General features: G+C 49.9%; 1 protein-coding gene and 1 non-coding gene across 2 annotated transcripts in view; one reads left to right on the top strand and one right to left on the bottom strand.

The window, feature by feature from the left end:
* Positions 1-3,518: 3,518 nt before the first annotated feature.
* On the bottom strand, positions 3,519-3,591 carry TRNAG-CCC (transfer RNA glycine (anticodon CCC)). The gene has a single exon. It is a non-coding gene; the product is annotated as a tRNA-Gly (tRNA).
* An 8,474-nt stretch (positions 3,592-12,065) lies between these two features.
* Positions 12,066-22,381, top strand: part of LTF (lactotransferrin) — a 28,489-nt gene continuing 18,173 nt past the window's right edge. The window contains exons 1-6 of the mRNA XM_061128799.1: positions 12,066-12,152; positions 14,286-14,449; positions 17,297-17,405; positions 17,710-17,892; positions 18,227-18,374; positions 19,303-19,358. Coding sequence (XP_060984782.1) covers positions 12,110-12,152; positions 14,286-14,449; positions 17,297-17,405; positions 17,710-17,892; positions 18,227-18,374; positions 19,303-19,358 — 703 coding nt within the window. The 5' untranslated portion in view covers positions 12,066-12,109. The remainder of the gene's footprint in view (positions 12,153-14,285; positions 14,450-17,296; positions 17,406-17,709; positions 17,893-18,226; positions 18,375-19,302; positions 19,359-22,381) is intronic.

Genomic DNA, 22,381 nt, shown 5'->3' on the forward strand with positions numbered 1-22,381 from the left:
ATCTCTCTCTTGAACCTCCCTCCCACCTCCCACCCCATCCCACCCCTCTGGGTTGGCCCTAAGAATCTGAGTTGGGAAGGGAAGCCCCAGGCATCAAGGCGGGGGCAGCCCGTGAGCACTGCGGTGCAGAGTCCAGCTGGAGCATCTTCCCACAGACGGTGGCAGAGGGCAGGGGGGCGGCTCCCCTGGCCACGGGGTCCCCACTGTCTGGGGCTCCTGTGTGCATCGGCCGCCTGGCCCACCTGGGAAGAGGCCCCAGCTAGGCTGTCCCGGGGGCAGAAGCCCCGGGTGAGGAAGCCGTGCTCTTCTCCTCAAGGCTTCTTGAGTTTAATTCATTGGTTTAATTCTCACATCTTATGGATCACTGCCCAGATATGATCTCAATAAATCCTTCAGTGCCCTGAAGTCTGTGGGCAACACAGAGCAGCCTGTAAAATGATGAATAAACATTGTTCAGAAACGCACAGAAACCCTTCGGGGGCTTGTGAATGTGCCCATTGTTCTCCCTGCAGCCAGGGTGGACATTTCCTTCTGTCTCGCTCTGGGAGAGGCCGTGATGTGGTCAACAGTCATCACAAAGCAGGGCTAGTCCTGACTCTCCCAGAGGCCGGCTCTGTGCTAGGGGTGGACCATGCGGAGAAACACTTCAACCGCCCTGAGTCCCTCTGCAAGGAAGGCACCCACATGCATGGAACGGCGCGGATGAGCCAAAGGCTTGAATGGGAGACAGTCTGCACTCCACTGTTGCAGGCAAGGGTAGCACAGGGGCAGAAGCGTCAGGGGGAGCTCAAGGGGGCCATTAGAGAAGTTGTCCCAGACTCCCGACACATAAGAATGAGCCATCGACATGATACAGAGTGTTTCATGAGCCCCTGGAGCTGGACACTGGGGCCATTAGGGAAGTTGTCCCAGACTCCCAACATGTAAGAATGAGCCATCGACACGATGCAGAATGTTTCATGAGCCCCTGGAGCTGGACACTGTTTTGGGTAATTAGGCATCAGCATTGTCCAGGAGAAAATGGATCCATGGTCCAAATAATAGTTTTAAATAAAGCTCCAGACCTCTGTGCCTTTGGCCCTTGTAGGATCAGCATACTCTGGGCATCTGTGGGGGAGCTTCCCCTGTCACAATCCACCTGGAGGTCCGAGGGTCTGTCAATATGATGGTGCCCAGGATGGAACTTCTGGTCCACCTACCCCCAGTCTGTTCCATTCATGGTCTTCCCCATTTCAGTTAATGCCAGTTCATCCTTTAGCTTCTCAGGCCAGGCGCCTTGGTGTTGTCATCTTCCACTCCTGACCTTCACACTCCATATCCCCTGGAGATGTAAGCAAATCCCATCACATCCACCTGTAAGTCATGCCTAGAGTTCAACTTGTCTTGCCGCTTCCCTGCTGCTGCACCCCAGATGAAGCTGTCTCATTTCTCTCTTGCTGTTATTGATGGTAACTGTCTGCTCACTTACTTGTCTGTTGTCTTTGGAGGCTGGGACCAGGTCTGGCTGACCCTTGTAACCCCAGTCCTTGACAAGTGCCCGGACCACAGTAAATGCTCCTTCAACTGAAGGAGACTCCTCTCTTCCCTTAGTGCAAGGAGTCAGGAAGCCAGATTCTACCTGGCCCTACAAGGATGGGTCCAGGGCTCTGAGGTTAGAGACCCCATTGGTAAAATAGCATCAAAGGAAACATTCAGCTCTGAGAATGTGATTTTTTTTGGGGGGGTGGGGGGTCAGGTTATTTCATAGGAGCAACCTCGAGCCAGAATATTTCCAAATATCCTGGAAATTGCTCACTTCCCCGACTCTTTCTTCCATTTCCAAATAGCCATCAAGTTCTGCTTTGTGTAACAGGTCCCCAGGCTTTGCTACCAGTTCTTCATTCTACGAGTCATCTGCCACCTTTAAGCCCTCATCTTGGCCTCTGGCATCCGTGCAGCATCACGCTGCTGCTTTCTCAACAAGGTGCCCCTTCTCGGATGACCAGGGAAGGACGGTTCAGAACTAGCTGGCCCTGGACTCACTCTCAGTCCCTGGTATTCTCCATGGTCCCTGCAAAGCACATCACCTGTCCTTAGTCACCGACGTAGTGACCCCCTGCTCCTGAGGAAGTGGCCAAGTGGCCACATGGACTCTAGGAAAGCTTCCCTTGTAGCCCAGAGAACTCTGGAGGCATCAGAGAGAAGATGTGGAGCAGAGCTAGGGCCTGAGAGTCAGGAAACATCTGGCTAGGAGACAGATTAGAAATGCCAAGATGAGCTACAGAAGCTGCTAGGAGGGGCCTGAGAAGTAATAAGTGAATTCAATGAGGTTGCCAGATATAAGGATAATGTTCAAAAATAGATTGTATTTGTAACATTAGCAATAAAAAAAGGATGATCTTGCTAACATAAATGTTGACTGAAAGGAACCAGAAACGAAAGAATACATACTGTATGATTTACATAAAGTTCAAACAGGCAAAAGTAAACTATAGTGTTAAAAATTAGGATAGTAGTTTTAACTCTGGGGATAAGAGAGAGGGTGTTGGTTTGAGTGGGGTATAAGGGAGCTTCTGAATGTTGGCGGTGTTTTCTTTTTAGACCTGAGTGGTGGTTATATACATGTTCTTTTTGGGATAATTTATTGAGCTCTACATTTATGTTTTTACACTTTTCTGTATGAGAGAGATTTTTTTTTCTAAGTTAAAAAAAAGACTACTCAGCCAGCTTGAGTAAGTGATCCACAGTTTAAGTTCGTTGACTGTAGCCAGATCAAAAAAGCCATGTGATTCAAAGGTAGCCCTTTGCAGGACAGTATGAGAGGGGAAGGGAGAGACATGGGGGAAGTGAGAGCCAGAGAAAGTGATCTCGTTTCATAGTGGGGGGGGGTCCCCAAGGAATAATGGGTTCTCATTCTGTGTGTGTTTCACCCTATATCTGAACATACACACCTGTGTTACTCAAAAACTTGGCTTGGCTGCTTGCTTTAAAACTAACTGGGTTCTTATTCAAAGTGGTGGCTTCATTTTTATTGTTTGGGAGGAACTCAAGCTCCCCATTTTTTACTCTTTGACCCGTAGATTACTTAGAAGTATGACACTTGGTTTCCAAGTGTTTGAAGGTGTTCCTATCTCTTTGTTCTTGATTTCTAGTTTGATTTAGTTGTGATCAAACACATTTTGTACAGTTTAAATTCTTTTAAATGGGTTGAGGTTTGGTTTGTGTTCCAGGATGTAGTCTGTCTTGGTAAATGCTCTGTGGGTACTTGAGGAGAACGTGTATTCTCTGTTGGGCAGTGTTCCACAAATGTTGATTAGATCTTGGTTGATGGTGCTGTTGGGTTGGTCCTTACACATTGCTGATTTGCTGTCTCCTTGTTCTATCAGTTGTTGAAAGAGGAGTTTGATGCTTCTGACTGTAGTTATAAATTTATCTGTTTCTCTTTTCATTTCTTTCTTTAAAAAACTATTTATTTATTTGTCTGTGCCAGGTTTTTGTTGCAACATTCAGGCTTTTTAGTTGAAGCATGTGGGATCCAGTTCCCTGACCAGGGATCGAACCTGGGCCCCCTGCATTGGGAATGCAGAGTTTTAGCCACTGGACCACCAGGGAAGTCCCTCTCTTTTCATTTCTAGAGCTCTGTTTTTTGGTGCATACACGTTTAAGATTGTTGTCATGTCCTGATGTGTAGACTCATCATTATGTAATATTTCTTGCTGCCTGTAATAATGTTCTTTACTCTGATTTGACCTTATCTGATATTAATATAGCCACACTTTCTTTTTTTTTAAATTACTGTTTACATAGTAAATATTTTTTCCATGCGTTTACTTTCAACCTGGCTATGTTGTTATATAGTTTAGTGAGTTTCTTGTAAGCAGTCAATGCAAGATTATTTGTTCAAAGCACTCCTCCAATCTCAGTCTTTTAATTGGGATGTGTGTGTGTTAGTTGCTCAGTCATGTCCAACTCTTTGCAACCCCGTGGACTATAGCCCGCCAGGCTCCTCTGTCCATGGGGTTTCCCAGGCAAGAATACTGGAGTGGGTTGCCATTTCCTTCTCCAGGATCTTCCTAACCCAGGGATCGAACCCTGGTCTCCTGCACTGCAGGCAGATTCTTTACCGTCTGAGCCACTAGGGAAGTCTCTTAAGTGGGATAGTTAAACTGTTTATATTTGATGTAATTATTGATATATTAGAGTTAAGCCTGTCATTTTATTTTTGCTTTTTGTTTGTTTTCCCTGTTTTGACATTTTCACTGTTTTCTTTCACCTAACATCGCGTAGGTTGTCTAACATTTTTTAGAATTCCATCCTGATTTATCTGTAGTGTTTTTGAGTGTATCTCTTTGTATAGTTTACCTAGTGGTTGCTCTAGGTTTTATCGCATATACACAGTTTATCATTATATACTGGTCTGATAGGTTGAGTATGGACCCCAAAGATGTACACCTCCTAATTCTTGGAACCTGTAAATATGTTACCTCATGTGTCAAAAGGGACTTTGCAGATATGATTAAATTATAGATCTTGAGATGTTTTTTACCCTAGTGGGCCCAATGTCATCACAAGGGTTTTTATAAGACAGAGGCAGGAGAGTCAGAGTGAGAGACTGGGCTATGATGATGGTAACAGAAGGGGGAGTGAGGCGGGGCCAAGGCGCAGAGTGCGGTCAGCCTCTGGAAGCTGGGAAAAGCCAGGAAGCGGGCTCCCTGGGGCCTCCAGGAGGCGCACAGCCAGGCGTTCTGTAGCCTCTGAGTCTGACTTCAGCCTCTGCTGTTACAGCTATGAGATGATTCATTTGTGCTGTTTAAGCCACGGTTTCTATCGTCTCCAGGGTTTAAGCTGTATTAGCGGGGGCTGGGGGGAGGGAATAGGGAGAGATGTGTCCACTCCATCATGGTCCAGCACTGGAAGCTGAGTATGCGGCTTTGGGGTTCCGGTGGGACTTCAGGCAGAGTTGTCTGGGTCACAGCTGAGATAAGACCTCAGCCGTGTGTGGGTAGGCAGTATGGTTCTGGGAGGTTTCAGCACATCCCAAGGGGGAAGAAGGATGAGATTCTTCAGGGACAGAGTGCAGGGACCGGAAACGGGGTCCAGTGGAGATGCCTTGGGACCGCTATCAGCTCTGTGCTTCTGAAAGATTGATTCCTTCCGGGACAGACTGCAGTGGGGAGTCGAGAGTCAGGGGAGAGGTCAGGAGCCCAGGACCATCTTGTGACCATGGGATAGGAAGGAATGTGTGGGCACAAGGGCAGAATGAAGAAAGCCTGGGTGCAGTTAAGCCCTAGATAGCACATTATGGGTGAAAGAGAAGGAGAATCAAAAGACACCCAAGTATTTTAACCCCGTGAGACTTAGAACTTAAGCCCAGCCCTGCCAGACTGGAGTGAAGAGAAGACCATGGGGAAGGGAAGTGTATAGAGAAGGGGCAGGAAGGACAAGCAGAGAAGCCCTTTGATCGCTGAGTGTCCTTTACAAATGGGGCCACCATGGGCAACACCGCTATTGGTTCAGAGCCCTTGCTCTTCTGGCCCCCAGCCCCCTCCCCTCAGATTACTCCAAATCCCCCATAAACAACATAGCTCCAGGGGACCAGCTCTCTTTTCCAGAAAGCCAACCAGGTGGCTGAACTTTAAGAGTCTTTTCTCAAATGCATTTTTTTGGAAATTAATTCTCACTGAATGAAGATTGTGCTCAGGGTCAAGATCAGTCTCGGTGGGTGACAAAGAGGAGGAGGCAGCATCTTACTACCCCCCACCCGCCCCGCCCATCCGCTCATGCTGAGTGTGAACTCACAGGAGGTTAAGGATGAGTGACAGGATGCCCAGAGGGAACCCTGGGCTGGTGCCTGCGGAGCGACCTTGGGAGAGTGTCGTTTCCAGAGTAAGACAGCTTGTAGGATAAAGGCCACAGCTTTTATCCGGCAAGCAGCTCCTGAAGGGCCCCGGGTTTGTGCTAGTTCTACTTCTGGTTGCGGCCACAGACCCTTTCCCCCAGCGCTCAGCATCAGGGAGGTGGGGTGGGGGTGCCAGAGATGAGTTAGTAATTGCGATGACTGGGGTAGAAGGAAGCTCAGCCAGGGTCGCAGCAGGACCCAGGCAGCAGGGCATCCAGGACAGATGCAGACGCATGTTTCAGGAGGGAAGGAGCAAGAGACAGAGCTAGACATGGAGAAAGAAGCCAAGGAGAGAGAGACAAGTGAGAGGGGGAGGAGAGGAGGCAGGGGTTATAGACAGAGACACGGAGAAGGGGCCAGAGAGCAGGGCAGGGTAGGACTGAACGCTCCAGAAAATGGGGCACCTGGGGGCACCCTAGGTGGGCTGTTCCCCTGTCTGTCAAGGCTTCCTGTGACACTGTGTGTGCACCTCTCAGCACACACAGCCCTCCCACAGGGCCCGGTGGCCCCAGAGGCCATTTCTGCTTCCCCTGTTACCCTCTGCTTAGCCAAGCCCCACACGGCCGGGGCTCCTGAGTGCCTGTAAATATGGACAATAGCTCGCCTGTACTGAGTCTGTGTAAACATCTCAAACACCAGGTCTGAACTCTGCCCACTTCAGGAGCTGATATCATCTGTGTCCCTTTTTTTTAGACACCTGGGGAAACTGAGGCTTAGGCAGGTTGAGAGATGGCCAGGTCCAGGTGGCAGTTTAGGCTGGAGCAGGTGGGAACCCCATGTCCAAGCCCACCTCTTGAGTTTCTAACATCGTCTCCCCCGTGCCCTCCAGCATGCCAGGCTGTCCAGGGAAGAAATGAATGGAAGGATGAGGAAGGGAAGCCCGCGTGGAGCAGTGGTCTGGGCGCTGGGCACTCCCAGCCTGGAGGAGCTGGGGATGGAGGACCACAGTGTTTCCTCACTCCTCTGAGCGTGCGTCTCCAGCTCCTTCTCAGTGAAGGTCATCCTAACCTCTCTCCGGGGGGTGCAGCCAGCAGACACGGAGGCCTCCGGCCAGCTGAGCTGAGATGCTCAAGGCCAGAGAGCAGGCCCCCTCCCTGCCCAAATGTGGCCCTGGGGAGGGGCAGCAGAAGGGCCCCCAGGGCTCAGGTGCTTCCTGCTTGTGGGTTTCCCTGGGCAAGGGGCTCATTCCTTCTGGGAAGAAATTTGCATGGCTGGCCCGGGGCCAGCCCCCACCATCCTCCAGGCTGCCCTTGATTAGCACCTTCCTGGAAGATTCTCCCTGGGCCTGGCATGCTGCACACTCTCACCTCAGTGGATGCCACAGTCAGGTGCTCATGGAATCCGATTGCTGCCAGGGATGTGGGGTGCCAAAATTGAAACCTTGCGGCTGGGTAAACCTGGGGTCTTTCCACTGCCTGTTTGACTGCTGGGGAGACTGTAGTTCAGCAGGTCTACAGGGTGCCCGCCGCAGGAGGGCTTGGCCCTGACAGGAGAGGATCCACGCAGCTGAGGGTCCTGATTATGAGGAGGGGCAGGGAGGAGGAGGAAGAGGTCGATGCTCGGAAATAGAAAGTCTTTTGTCTCTGTGGGTTATTTGTAAATTGGGCAACAATTGGCAACACGACCTATTAGTTAACAGAGGCCAGGTTTTCCTGCCCACGGCCCTTCTGAGCTCCCTCTCCCTCCCTGATGACCTCCCAGCCCCCACAGGCATGTCTGAAGGCTCCCAGGGACCTTGGGCTCTGTGCAAGGGCCCAGCGTGAAGGCCTCGATCTGAAATCTCGGTCTGCGCACTGGCCAGAAAGCAGGGAGCTCTCCTTCCATCTCTTGCTCATTCTTGCTTACTTTCTGCTCTCTCTTCAAGGTGGTCAGCATAGGAACGATCAAACCATTAAGAGGTCATAGGGCAGGGGGCAGGGATCAGTGACAGATTTCTAGCTGGATGGTGGACGAGCTAGCTGCTTTGCCCGAGTCCCCACGTCTGGAAGGAAGACCAATGAGGCAATCAACGGTGCTTCCGTGAAGCTCAGCTGACGTGTGAAGGGGCCGACAGTGACTGGTCCACAGTTCAGTTCAGTCACTCAGTCATGTCCGACTCTTTGCGACCCCATGGACTGCAGCACACCAGGCTTCCCTGTCCATCACCAACTCCTGGAGCTTATCCAAACTCATGGTCCATAAGAGGGTCCAATACCACCACTGAGATTGAGGGCAGAGGCCATCACTGGGCCCCAGTCTCGCATCCAGAGCTCTCAGAAAGATCTTGCTGGGTGGTAGATACGGCCCGTGCCTAGCTGAGGGCCTAATGGGCAACTTGGGGTTAGGAATTTGGTCTCCATCTTTTACTTACTGCGTGACCACAGGTGACCCTCAGTTTCCCTCCTTTTAGAGCAGGAACGGTGACTTTCTCAACTCAGAGAGTTTCTGTTAGAGTCACAGGAGACAAGGTGACTGACAGCGCTGTTTGGAGGAGAAAGTACCATCTAACTGCTAAGGACTATTACCTTCTCCCTGCTAGGATGACACCCCCCCCCCCCACACACACACCCTTTACAACCATGGGCCCTGTGTTCCTCCAAATAATGACAAGCACAGGCAGAGGTGTGCTGTCAACTGGCTCTCTTGGAGGGAAAAATGACCTGACATCTAGAATTTGCATATTTCCACAGTATAAATATTCCTACCTTGACTGATTCCAAGCTACCAGTGGTTTGAAACCGGCCACGACAGCCCTCAATATTTAACAAGTGGCTCTGTACCAAGCCAGTGACCTCACTAGCAGGGGCAGGAAGCAAGGCCTGGGTCTCCTGTCAGTCAGGCTGGAGCCCCCATTGAGTGGATGTGTTGGGAATTCCTGTTTTCCCATATCCCCTGTGAAGCCGGTTCTGCCCAGATCCCTCAATTCTTTCTAGTACTCCTGTTGGGGGTTGAAGCTGGAGGACTCTGGAGAGGGCAGGGCCTGGGGTTTACTGCCAATCTGTGGGGAGGGCTTGGCTTGGACCGCAGAGGGTCGCTGTGTGAATTTCAGGGGTGGAGAGAGGGTGGATCCTGGGGGAAGAGCTTCCCTCACAGGCCATGTCTCTTGTGTCTCCTGCATTGACAGGTGGATTCTATACCTCTTGCACCCCCCCGAAAGCCCTGTTAAACACCAGCTCCTGCCGTCACACAGAGGTTTGTGCCACAGTCACCTTTTTTATATTCCTTATACTCATGCTGTGCCCCTGTCTCAGCATCTGGAAACCTGCATCCTACTTCCCTGCAAACTCTTTGAGATCTGGCCCAGCTCCTGGCACATCAGAGATGCCCCATAGATGTATGTTGAATTAATGGGTAAACTGATGGCTCTGGGCACAAGGGCTCTGGGGTGACTGCCATAGCCAGCCCTGGTCCTCACTGTCTTTCACATTTGACCCATTACAAGCAGAATCTTTTGCCGTCCTCCTGTTCCTCCTCCTCACTCATTCACTCATCCATTCAACCAATGTTAATCGTGAAGTGCCTGGCACACACATAGGGCTTGTTTGCCGGAGGATTTGAGGATGACTCCAAGACTCTTCATTTGGAGGGATGTGGTAGGAGGTATGAGAGGAAATGTGGGGCTTGAGGGAGCAGAGGAGATCTATTTTTGATGCATTGACTGTAGTGCCTGTAGGACATGCAGCAAAGGACAGATAGACACCTGATGTGGAGCTCAGGATGGAGGACATGACTTTGTGAATCCTTCTTCAATAAGTGTTCCAGGTCGGAAAGCCTAGGGCAACTTTTGGTTGTCCCTGAGGTCACTGAATCCATGTTCTCAAGCCTTTACCTGGCTATTTCTTCTACCTGAAATTCTCTTTGTAGATAGGTACCTTCAGGCAACTAGGTCAAATGCTCTTCTTCAAAGCTTTATGGGCCCCTGATGATGCAAACCGGTCAGTTGGCTCTCCTTTGGCTCGCTCGCTCACTCTATTTATGCTGCCTTGCCTCTTCCCAGTGGCCTGTGACCCCCCCACCCCCCCGCCCCAGTGTGCCATGAGCTCCTGAGGGCCAGGACGGGACCCCCTCTTCTCGTGTCCCTCTTGGCACCCACCAGTTCTGGCTTGGACGAGTGAATGAATGAATGTTGATAACAGATCAGTGGAACATTGTCTTCTGGGCAGACCCACCCCCTTTGTCAGCTTCCGCTGCAGATGGCCTTGGAAGCTGTTCTGTTGGCCTAAGGCTGGGCCATCCCTTGAAGACACAGCATGAAAACAGTCTGCTTACCCCCATCCTGCCTCCAGGGCAGTCCCTCAACTCAGCCTCTCAGTTGTGGCCCCAGGTTCTCTGCGTTCCTGCCAACGCTGTAACAGACATGAGAGAATCTGCAGGCGTCTGACCTCCCAACCCATCCTTTTTCTAATTTGCACTTGGAGATATAGACCTGGATTGTGACATGTCTTCATTCTTTTATAATCATCGAATGGCGAAGCCAAATTGCTAATTTAGGTACAAAGATGCTTCAGCACTCCTGAGAATTAGTCAATTTTGTGTTACTTCATTATTTTTGTAATGGCTTATTGCAGTTATTGATGAAAGCAACTTTTAATGTAGCAACACTATGTTTCCAAACCATGATAGACCCTGGATCTGTCACCCCAAAACCCAACTGGTGATTCTCCCATTGAACCTTGGATCCCACTCCTGTGCCCAGCAAGCAGGATCCCTAGTCAGACCCCACTCATGTGCCTTGGCAGGATCCACGCCCAGGATAGAGGGTCCCCACAGCCTCCTTGAGGGCCTCCGAGACTTGGGCTGGCTCTGCTTCGCCATGGCTGAGTGCTGCCCGCTGCATACCCACCCCCAACAGGGCCGCCTCCCGAGGTATTGCCCCTCTGCTCCAGGAAACCCTTTTTGTACTCAGTAGGCTAAGAAAAGAATCAAGATCGGCTTCTCAGGACAGATAGATTTCAGAATAACATGCTGTCCAGACTAACCCACAGAGGGAACTTCTCTCACTGTTAGTACCTGACTTCTTCACTTAGTATCTCCTGGAGCTAAGTGCTCATCAGTATTTGCATGGTGGCTCTTTCTCTCTGGGCCCCCCAGTGTGTTCCAGAGCATCATGTTCTATGTGACCCCCCTGCTTTTTTTGTTTTTGTTTTTTTAACTTTTTGGCCACACCTCACAGCATATGGGATCTTAGTTCCCCCCAGTGGGTTTGAACCTGCACATGCTGCACTGAGAGCACCAGGGAAGTCCTGCCCCCACCCCGTGAGGGACATTTAGTTTGCTTGTAATCAGTGAGTGATAAGCCGGGCTGCGCTGGAGACCCCTGCATGGGAGCCGTTGTGCTTCAAGGGAGTGTATTTCAAGGATGTAGAGAGCATCCTTCTAGCAGATGCAGAGCAGAATTCTAGCTTTAGAATTGAAAACCAGCTTCCTGAAACAGGGCCAACCTGTGTACTGAGGACGAAATAGGACATTTATCAAAATGAGGTTCCTATCTCCCACCTCATATTGCCACAAAACAAAGCAAGTGGTAGGATATCCTTTTCATTGGCAAATGAGGGGACTGGGAGACAGCCTTTGGGCACTGAGGCCACCGGTTCTGTTTTCTGGGAGCTGTACTGCGGTCTCAGGAGGGCCCCAGGGGCAGCCTGGGTCAGACTCTGGGCAGCATATTGCCTCTGCCAGCTGGACCAGGCTGCCGCAGACCCCGGGCCAGGCAGCGGACCTTCTTTCAAAACTCCAGGCTGGCTGCTCCGTGCAGATGCAAGGGTCTCCGTCTGCCTTATCTGGTTCCCAAGCATTTTAGATACCATCTGGACAGGCAAGATGACCCGCAAAGATTCACCTTAGGACCCCTGCTCTGGGTCCCACTCTCTAGGAGGCACTGCGACCCTCTCTGGGGGTGGGGGGGGAACAGAACTAAGGGACTGCCACTCCCAAGGGGCTGCGGGCAAGTGGGCAAGAAAGAGCAGCCCCCAACTAGGCAGCACTGGGAGACTTGAGAGGTGGGTGTGGGTTGGGTATCGTCTCCCCTGTGCCCAAGCCCAGGCACCTTTCCCGCTCCCTCGGTCCCCGCCCCCCGTTCTTCCCCTCTAGGAGCTAGCAGACCTCAGGAGCGGGGAGGAGGGAGGCCTGGGGCGCTTTATAGGACCACAGGGCGGGGCAAACCTCCTGAGGTCACCGAGCACTGTATAAAGGGACGCAGAGCGAGCGCAGGTGGCAGAGCCTTCGTTCCGGAGCCGCCCCAGGACCCCAGACATGAAGCTCTTCGTCCCCGCTCTGCTGGCCCTTGGAGCCCTTGGTGAGTGCAGGTATCCGAGGGGTGGGGGGCATGCCCCTCCAGATAGATGTCCCGGCCCGCACGCCCCGCTGTGGGAGCATCCCAGTCCCGTCGCCCCTCAGTGTGGGCGTCTGGGTCCCCGCTCCGCGCCGTGTGGGCGTCCTTGTCCCCCAGAGCAGGCAGGTTGGCACGGGCACCTGCCGCAGGGGAGGCGCCCGGGAGCGGAGCGGATCCCGCCCACTCGCCTGGGGAGGAGCCCGGAGCTGGGCTCCGAGAAGCCGGCGGGGTCGGTACCGAGAGCTGCCGAGCTCCCCTAAGGGTCTTTCCCGGTTCCTGTCCCTTCTGTCCTACCCGTAGCACTGTGGCAGGGGTATACAGAGGGAGGCGGGGATGGTAACGAGATTCGGAGAGGGCGAGTGACTTGCCCAAGACACTCAGGAGACTGCAGATGGGGTCCCAGCTCCTGCAAGAACTGTGTAACTTGGACAAGAGACAGTCTTTCGGAACCTCAGCTTCGCTGAAAAAAGGCTCAACCCTTTTCCCACAGGGCTGTGAGGAGGGCGCAGGGCCGCCTGCCCTGGTAGACGGAGGCGCACACAAGCCCTTCCCACTGCAAAGGGGCAGGAGTGGGGGGCACGGACCCTGCTGTTGGGGCCCTTCTGTCGAGGGTGTGAGAGAAGTGACTGGCGCCTGGTTTTTAAAGTGCCTGGACTGGAAGGGGACTAAGCAGAAGGGACTAAACCGCTGTTCCTTCTGACCCCGCCCCCCAGCCCCCAAGTATCTGAAATGATTCCTGGATCCTGGAGAAGCTCACCGTGCAGGACGTTAGTGATGTAAATGTGAGGGCCAGGCTTCCTGCAGTGGAGGGGGAGGGTCCAGGGCGGTGGCCTTGAGGGCTGGAGAGTGTCCGCGGTGAGGGGGGTGGGGGGTGGGGTGCAGGACTCCAGTGAAAGTCCAGGTGGCACCCCCTGCAGCCTCCTCTGTCCTAGGGCATCGACTCTGGGCTGGGAGCTTCCTGGATGAAAAGAGGTGTTTAGAGGATAACCGTGAGCTTTTGCTCTCTAACCTGTCCCTGCCTTTTCTGGTCCTCTTCTCCAGTTTCCTTCCCATGTTGTTGTTCATGTCTGATTCTCTTCAACCCGGTGGACTGCAGCACGCCAGGCTTCCCTGTCCTTTGGTATCTCCCGGAGCTGGCCCAAACTCATGTCCGTTGACTCGGTGATGCCATCCAACCATCTCGTCCTCCCCAGGGGTGTGGGTTATTTCTCTCTTCTCTAAGGTGGGACTGGACCTGGCCAGGACCACCAGCTCACGACTACCTTTCCTTCTGCTCCCTGACCCGTGGCCTGCTGGGCCCATAGCACAGGGTCGAGGCCACCTGGGAGAGGCCGGAGGGGCAGGAAGCCTTGCTTTCCTAGAAGTGGTCATGGGCTGTGGCCTGGGATCTGGCTCAGAGTTGCATCACTGGGTTCCATTTTCACTTGAATCTTTGGTTGTCTTGACCCCCACTGAGGTCTGCAGTTTAAATCCTGTTGTCCATGGGATGGTGGCCAACGTCCCAAAGTATCACTGAATCCCTTGTCCTACCCAGTGGAAGGAGCGGCCACTGGCCTAGGGGGTTCCTGCCCTGCTCCCCATGGGTGTCGTGGCTTCCTTCATTCCCTTGGCATCCTCTGGGGAGATGTCTGAGGCCTCAACACCCTAGAGGGACCCGGATTCCAAGCTGGACGTTGCCACTGCTGAGCAGACTGTCACTCAGCCATCCTCAAGAGTCAGCTTCCGCACCAGAAAGACAGACGCAATACTTCCTCCCCTGCCTACCTCCTAGGTTCCAGGGGAACAAAGCAGGTGGAAGAACTCTCTAAGCTGATGCAAGGGAGCATTGCTGTTTTTTTGTCAGGGGTAGGAAGTATGTCCGTCAGAGGAGGGAAACGATTCCAGAGGCTCTGATTATCTCCTCAAACTTGTTGAGGGTCACAGCCCTCTGGCCAGCACGGAGTGGTCATTAGGCTAGCGGAACACCTCCATCGGAGGGGAGTGGCCTGACTTAGCCACATAAGGGAGAGGGGAGGGGAGGGCCACTGCTGAAGAGGGCAAGGCCGTCCCTTCCACGGACAGTGATAGAACCCTCACTCTTCGGCCTCTTTCTCCCAGGACTGTGTCTGGCTGCCCCAAGGAAAAACGTTCGATGGTGTGCCATTTCACAGCCGGAGTGGTCCAAATGCTACCGATGGCGGTGGAGGATGAAGAAGCTGGGTACTCCCTCTGTCACCTGTGTGAGGAGGACCTCTGCCTTGGAATGTATCCGGGCCATCGCGGTGAGTCCAGGCCGTGGGCTGGGTGGGACCAGACTGAAAGGGAAAGGATCCAAGTACCATGGAAAATGTGCTCGTCCTGCCCCCTCTGCTCTTCTTCCTGAGCGCCTGTAAGCTGGGAGCTATCCTCTCCCCTAGGACACAACGCTAGTTTGAAAGCAGACATTACCAATCTAACATTTGAAAACCAAGTGTAGGGAAACTGGGATCGTGACACAAATTGTGAATAATGACGGTGCAATGATGGTGGCTCAGACGGTAAAGAATCTGCCTGCAATGCAGGAGACCTGGGTGCGATCCCTGGGTTGGGAAGATCCCCTGGAGCAGGAAATGGCAACGCACTCCAGAATTCTTGCCTGGGGAATCCCATGGACAGAGGAGCCTGGTGGTCTACAGTCCATGTTGTTGCAAAGAGTTGGACATGACTGAGTGACTAACCCACCACTAACACACAACGATGTCACAGAAGCAGTTGTGTTGGGTGAATATGTAACACTGGCAAAAGTCAAGGTGACTCTAAAAGGTAAAACCTCCAGAGAGATTACCTCTGAATTTGCAGAGAAAAAAGCTGAGCCCATCATAGTCAGCACATCATGTGCTGGGGCACGGCCTGCCAGGCCACAGGGCACTGGAATGACACTTGTCTAAGACGTTAGCAGAGAGAGAAAGGAAAGGGACTTGTGAATAACTTCAGATTCCTTTTGTTTTTTTCAGATGTAAAATCTACTGCAATCATTTTTATTCAATCATTTGACACATATGTTGTGTGTCTGCCTTGTGCCGTGATAATGTGTACGTGACTTTAGCACAAAGTAGGTAATGTGTGCAAAGTTCCTATTAATATCTAGGGTTATTGGAACAGTACTTAAGGGAAAAAAAATCTAGTTTTAATAATATTTTAGACTGTTATTTTACAACTATGGCCCGTGGACAAACAACACCAGCATTTCCAGATGGCTTAAAATGCAGATTTGTAGGCCCTATTCTAACTTGTTCAATATCTGTGAATAAGACCTCAAACTCTGCTTTTTCAGTAAGAGCTCCATTTGAAATCAGTACTACATACCACAGACTTCCCTGGTGATTCTGTGGTAAAGAATCCATCTACCAATGCAGGAGATATGGGTTCAATCGCTGGGTCAGGAAGATCCCCTGGAGAAGGAAATGGCAACCCATTCCAGTATTCTTGCCTGGGAAATCCCATGGGCTGAGGAGCCTGGTGGGCTGCAGTCAATGGGGTTGCAAAGGGTTGGACACAACTGAGCAACTAAATGACAACTACATACCATACATCAAAACAGAGATAGATTAAATGCTTAGAAATAAAATGTGTATTATTGAAAACCTAGAGAGGTGGATTCATTAGCAGAACTGTAGAGGGAAGAGAAGTCTCTTAGCTTTTCAAAAAGCAATGAACTAAATCATGAAGTAAAATGAATGATTAAAAAATTTAATTTATAGCCATTAAAAACACTTACAGCGTTATAAAGCAATTATCCTCCAATTAAAAAATATTTAGAAAGCATTGGAGTGAATATGCACCAGCTCTGACAAGTGACTGTATTCTCTAAAGAACTAATTCAATTGGTAAGAAATGTAAGATCACATAAGAAAAACAATATGGGGAGATGGAGGTAGTATTAATAAAAATACTATGAAATGTTCCCCGTAATAATAGAGACATACAAATCTAAGCAATTTGTTAGCGCTTGAATTTTCTAAGTAATAGCACTTGATAAAATGAAAGCCTCTCCCACTGGTGGTTCTATAGTGAAACTGGTCCTCACGGTAGGTGGCATTCCAAATTGGAAAAGAGTCATCTGGAAAGCAGGATGGCAATGATGGCCAAGGCCTTGAAGACAAAATTCCCATTGTCTGGGTGATCCCGCCCTCAGATGCCTATCCCAGGGCAACAGGTCATCAGAAGGGAAAAAAGCTAAGAGGACAAAACTGTCCATGAAAGTATAATTTTAACAGCAAAAAGTTAGAAGGAACCCAAGTGGTGAACATTGGAGGGAATGTTTCAAATTTAGCTTAATAAATTATGAAACAGTCACATTACGATAAAATATCGTGAAGTCAATACAATCAATAAAGCTGCTACAGGAGAAAATGTAGGCAGTTTTAGATGAATAAAGCAGTCCAGAAAATATTATTTCTGCCAGGCTGCAAATATGAGAAATAAGTAAACATAGGTGAAGTAATATGCCAAAGAGGATGAACGTGGTTTATGAGGATAACTTTAAGATATATTAATAGTCAAAATGTCTATTCAATAAATAAGAATTTAATAAATATAGAGCAAAAACAGGGGAGGGAGCATCTAGAACTTTTTGTTTTTACTGAACTTTTAATTTTGTATTGGAGTATAGCTGATTAACAATGATAGTTTCAGGTGAACGGCAAAGGGATTCAGCCATACATATACAGGTATCCACTCTCCCCCCAACTCCTCCCATCCAGGCTGCTATATAACATTGAGCAGAATTCCCTGTGCTATATAGTAGGTCCTTGTTGGTTATCCACTTAAAATATAGCAGTGTGTACATGTCCATCCCCAAAACTTGTGATGTAGAAGATGGTGAAGGGTGCCATCGCTGAGTGATCTGAGGCATGCCGTGTGAAAAAGCGGCCACCTGGCGACCTCAGGGGCTACAGCAAAGGAGCTGGAGCTCGTTGCCCAAGAAGAGGGGCTCTGGGCTTGTACCACCTCTCACGGCAACTGAGTTGGACGTGACTGGAAGCTGACCCTCTGGAAGATCCAGCAATGGAGCCTTCTGACATCCTGAGGTTCACTTGCCTGGCTTAGGGTAGGTTTTCTCCTGAAGCTGGTCTGGCCTGTGTTTTCAGGCAAAAAAGGCGGATGCTGTGACCCTGGATAGTGGCTTGGTGTTTGAGGCGGGCCTGGACCCTTACAAACTGCGGCCAGTAGCGGCAGAGATCTACGGGACGGAAAAGTGTGAGTTCTCCCTGGGGACCCAGAAGTTGAGGTGGCCTGGACCCGGGCCCCGGGCTCCATGGGGTCAGAGTGGACAAGGCACAGAGCTGAGTCCTCAGACAGTGTCACACGTCCAGGGAATGATGACCCTGGGCTATTTTTGGGTCGGTCACTGACCCCCTAGGGAAGCAGAGGGGGGCCTCAGGGCTGCAGTGACCAGATGGAATTCCCCTTCCCACTAGGGACTCGCTCAGAGAGGGCTGTTTCTCTCTCTCTCTGGTCCAGGCTAAGTAAGAGTTCTCGATGCTCTTTGCCTCTTCTGCAGCTCCCCAAACCCACTATTATGCTGTGGCCGTTGTGAAGAAGGGCAGCAACTTTCAGCTGGACCAACTGCAAGGCCGCAAGTCCTGCCACACGGGCCTTGGCAGGTCCGCTGGGTGGAACATCCCTATCGGAATCCTTCGCCCGTTCTTGGGCTGGACAGAGTCACTGGAGCCCCTCCAGGGAGGTAAGACACGTGGGGGTTCCGGGGGTGATCTCAGGCTGGGGTCTCTACTCCAGCGGCACCTACACAAGCCACTTCGGGGGTGGCCCAGGTGAGCATGTGGGATGAATCCAAGGCAGGGGTGAGGTTAACTGCTGTGAAGCCTGTGGGGGTGGGGTCTCCTGTATCAGCAGCCCTGGGAGGTGGTAGCTGAGTTTAGTGTCAGCCAATGTCCATCTTCTGAGCTCCCGGCTTTGCAAAGGCTGTTAGGCAGGGGTGGAGGGGAGGGAACGCTGGGGCTGCCACTGGCTGTGGTCCGGTGAGCTCACACCCTGGTTCGTTTCTCTCCGTTCGACAGCTGTGGCTAAATTCTTCTCTGCCAGCTGTGTTCCCTGCGTTGATGGAAAAGCGTACCCCAACCTGTGTCAACTGTGCAAGGGGACGGGGGAGAACCAGTGCGCCTGCTCCCCCCGGGAACCATACTTCGGGTATTCCGGTGCCTTCAGGTGAGTGAGACCGTCCTCTTTTCCCCAGCGGCCCACGTGTCCTCGGGCTAGGAGGCCCTTTCTCTGGGCCCAAATAGAGCTCAGTGACCATGGAGGAGGTCTGGTTCTCCTGCTGTGCAGAGAATCTGAGTCTGAAAAAGGTGCTGGCTCTGCCCAGTGCACGATCCCCTCCAGTCCCCCAGTACCCCCCAGGTGCCCCCTCATCTCCGCACCAGCCCAGCGAGCAGTCACTTCGTCAGCGCCCCCTCCTGCCTCCCCAGAGATCACTGAATCTGGCTTTGTCCCTCTGCGGTCCTGGGCTCCTCCTGCTGACTGCTGTCCCCTCGCTAACTACTGAGGGCCTGAAGGAGTCTTGTCATGGGCAGACCGGCCCCAGACTCCTGGCCAGGCAGCCGGACAGCCTGGTCCCTCTCTCTGGGAGGTAGTGATCTCTGCCTCACTGGGGAGCTCTCTCCTCCGCCCCAGCCTCGAAGCTGATGTTTCTGCTTTTACCCCATATGCCTCTCAGACTCAGGCATTTTGTGGTGGGGGGAGGCCTCCCCGATTCTCTGCTGCTTAGGGCATGTTTGCCACTTAGCCCTGGGAGGGGAAAAAACCACATGGTCACGGGTACTGCTTTTACCCTCTGGTGCAGAGGCTTGGAAACTCTTTTACATAGAAAGTCAAAGTTTTGCCCTCTCAATCAACCCTTAAAGGGGAAAGTGGGGGTCTCTAGCCTGCACTCTCTGGTTCTCTCTTCCTCAGAATCCATCTGCAGGTGGCCCCTGATGCCTTCCCAGTGGGGGCCATAGAGCCTCAGAGACCTGTCCTCTGCAGGCCAGGAGCCCACAGAAGACAAGCCCCAGGGCCCCGTTCCACAGGCAGGCATGAGGAACAAGCCGGGCCGCCCCCTCCATGCTGACCCTTCTGGTGCTTTCTCATCCCACAGGTGTCTGCAGGAGGGGGCTGGAGATGTGGCTTTTGTCAAGGAGACGACAGTGTTTGGTAAGAGAAGGGAGAGGAGCCATGGGTACTGCCTCCTTTGCTTTTCTTTCCTTTTATTTCATTGTAATTCCAACTAGTGAGCTAATTTGACTCCTCACTTCTTGGCACACCATCATCAAAGTTCTCTGCAGGGCACAGCTCTTGTTTTTATGTGACTTTATATTTTAAGCGATCAGTTTTCTTTGAAACGCGCGTGCCCGCTGTCTTTCTCTTCTGCATCAAAGACACCCATGTCAAGGTATCTGACACGTCCTCCGAAATAGATGTGGTCTTGCAAACTGTATAGTGCTGATCTGTGTTTCTGGATTCTAAGCTCACAGAAGCTTTATTGATTGTTATTGATTCTGATGTGATCAAGGTTTTCCACTCAGCATTCTGTTTTAGAGATTTATCCGTGTTGTTGTGCTGTACTTGTCTGGTTCAGTGGTTCTAACAGGTGAGAAGTGCTCCGTGGAGAGCACATATAACATTTATTATCTACGGTTGGAAAGCAGTAGATATGTCACTGTTGATTTATCTTGCATTTCTTTGGCATCTAGTGAGTTTGACCATCTCAATATATTTGCTGGTAGTTTGGGCTTCGCTTTCTTCCTTTTTTCACCTTTGACTATCTTTCTGTTGATTTTCATGCCTGTTTCTTCATAATTTTGATTCAAGGTGAGGCATTCCTCCTCTCTAGATAACGAGCCATGGTTGGTTCTAGACTGTAGGAAAATCTCTTCTCAGTCCAAAAAAAAAAAAAAAAAAAAAATAGTAACAGATTTGTTGAACAGAAGTCCTTGATATTGATAAAGTCAAATTGGTCACTTTTGTCCTGCTGGCATATGTTTTGGCGTCTTTTAAAGATGCTATTTTCCATCCAAATCATAAATATTTTCTACAGTATAATTTATTGACTCCCCTCCCTAACACATTCTTGTTTGTTCATATGTACCCTACCTAGGAAATTAGGTATGGATTCCACTTCCGCATTCTCCCCCTTTATAGTGAGACCATTTTCCTTACAATACTGACTATAAAAAATCCTACCCTTTTCCTACTGCTGTGTGGAGCTGCTTATACATAAAACTTGTTTATAATCATGGATTCTGAGCTATTTTGTATCACTGGTCTATTTGTATTTTTCTACTTTTATTCCTCTGGTTTGTAGTGGTTCTTAATAGCTTATGGAGGTGAAAGTGGGAGGGAGAGAAAGAGAGAGAACCTTCCCCAAACAGTTTGCTATTTATTTTCTAACTAAAATTTTCGAATTATTTTCTTGATTGTTTAAAACATCATACTTTAAGTAGAATTGTATTGAATTTAAATTGATCCATGAAAAACTGATTTATTTACGTCAAATTTTCTAATCCCTGGATCATAATAAATCTCTCCCTTTTGATCACACCTCTTTTTAGGTTATTTAATAGAACTTACCGAGCTTAACATTTTTCTCTTAGTCTCCTGCGTTGTTTGTTTTTGTCTTACTTTGGCTGCGCAGAAAGGCTCACGGGATCTCAGTTCCCTATCTAGGGATTTGAACCCAGGCCACTACAGTGAAAGCACTGAATCCTAACTACTAGACCATCAGAGAGCTCCCTCCTGAATTGTTTTTTTGTTTCTTGCATTGTTTAATGAAACTAATTGCAGTCACTCAGTGGTGTCTGACTCTTTGTGACCCTGTAGACTGTAGCCCCCCAGGCTCCTCTGTCTATGGGATCTCCAGACAAGAATAGTGGAGTGAGTTGCTATTTCCTACTCCAGGGGATCTTCCTGACTCAGGGATTGAACCCATGTCTCCTGCATTTCCTGCATTGGCAAGCGGATTCTTTACCACTGAGCCTCCCGAGAAGCCAGTGAGGCCAATTACCTGCTATTTAATGATTTTACTTGCTATTATAGTATATTACATTCTATATTAGTTCTGTTATTGCTAATGAGGGTAACACTTGATTTTTGTAGTGTTGCCTAGCTGGACTTTCTTGTTAGTTTTATTAGTTTTTTCTCTGTTTCACTGGCTTTTCTATGTCAGTGATTACATCATCTTTCAATAATTAGAATTTGTCTTTTTCCTTCCAGTGTTTATATCTCTCATTTCTTTAGTAAATTGTAAAATACAGGTCATCTGGTATTGTGTTGGCAATGTGACAACTGACATCTTTGCCTTGTTCCTGATTTTGAAGTGACTTTAAATTTTCTTCTTTTAGTATGATTTTGCTGTAGATATTTTGATAACTAGCATTTATCAAGTTTAATACCTTTGTCAAGTTCTCTATAGTACTAGTGTTCCAAAACTGAAAAAAAGCACAAATAAATATTGGACATATAAATGCTTTTCCCTGTAGCTATTAAGATGATCTCATTGTTTTCTTTTAATCCATTCTTGTCATGAATGCCTTTAGCTTCTTTGGCATTCAGTCATTCTTTTGTGAATGGAATAAACTGATAAATGTAAGAGTCTGACCTATTAGTTTAAAAATATTCTGTTATGTTGAGTTAGCTAATTATTTTAGATTTTTCTGTCTACGTTCATAAGTAAAAGAGGTCTGTAATTATTCCCTCCTGTACTTCTTTCTCTGATTTTGAGATCCAAATTATACTAAGCTCATAAAACAACTTGGGTCAGTTTCTATCACTTAATGTATTCTGATGCAATTTACATGTGATATAGATCAACAGTTCCTAATCTGGATGGACTCACTCATACCATCTTTCCCCCTTTTTTTGATACACCCAAGTGTTGAGAAGGAGAAAGCAATGGCACCCCACTCCAGTACTCTTGCCTGGAAAATCCCATGGACGGAGGAGCCTGGTAGGCTGCAGTTCATGGGGTCGCAAAGAGTCGGACACGATTGAGTGACTTCACTTTCACTTTTCACTTTCATGCATTGGAGAAGGAAATGGCAACCCACTCCAGTGTTCTTGCCTGGAGAATCCCAGGGACGGGGGAGCCTGGTGGGCTGCCGTCTATGGGGTCGCACAGAGTCGGACACGACTGAAGTGATGCAGCAGCAGCAGCAAGTGTTGGGAAGCGATTCAACTGT

The sequence above is a fragment of the Dama dama genome, chromosome 24, assembly GCF_033118175.1.
Source record: "Dama dama isolate Ldn47 chromosome 24, ASM3311817v1, whole genome shotgun sequence".
NCBI lineage: Eukaryota > Metazoa > Chordata > Mammalia > Artiodactyla > Cervidae > Dama > Dama dama.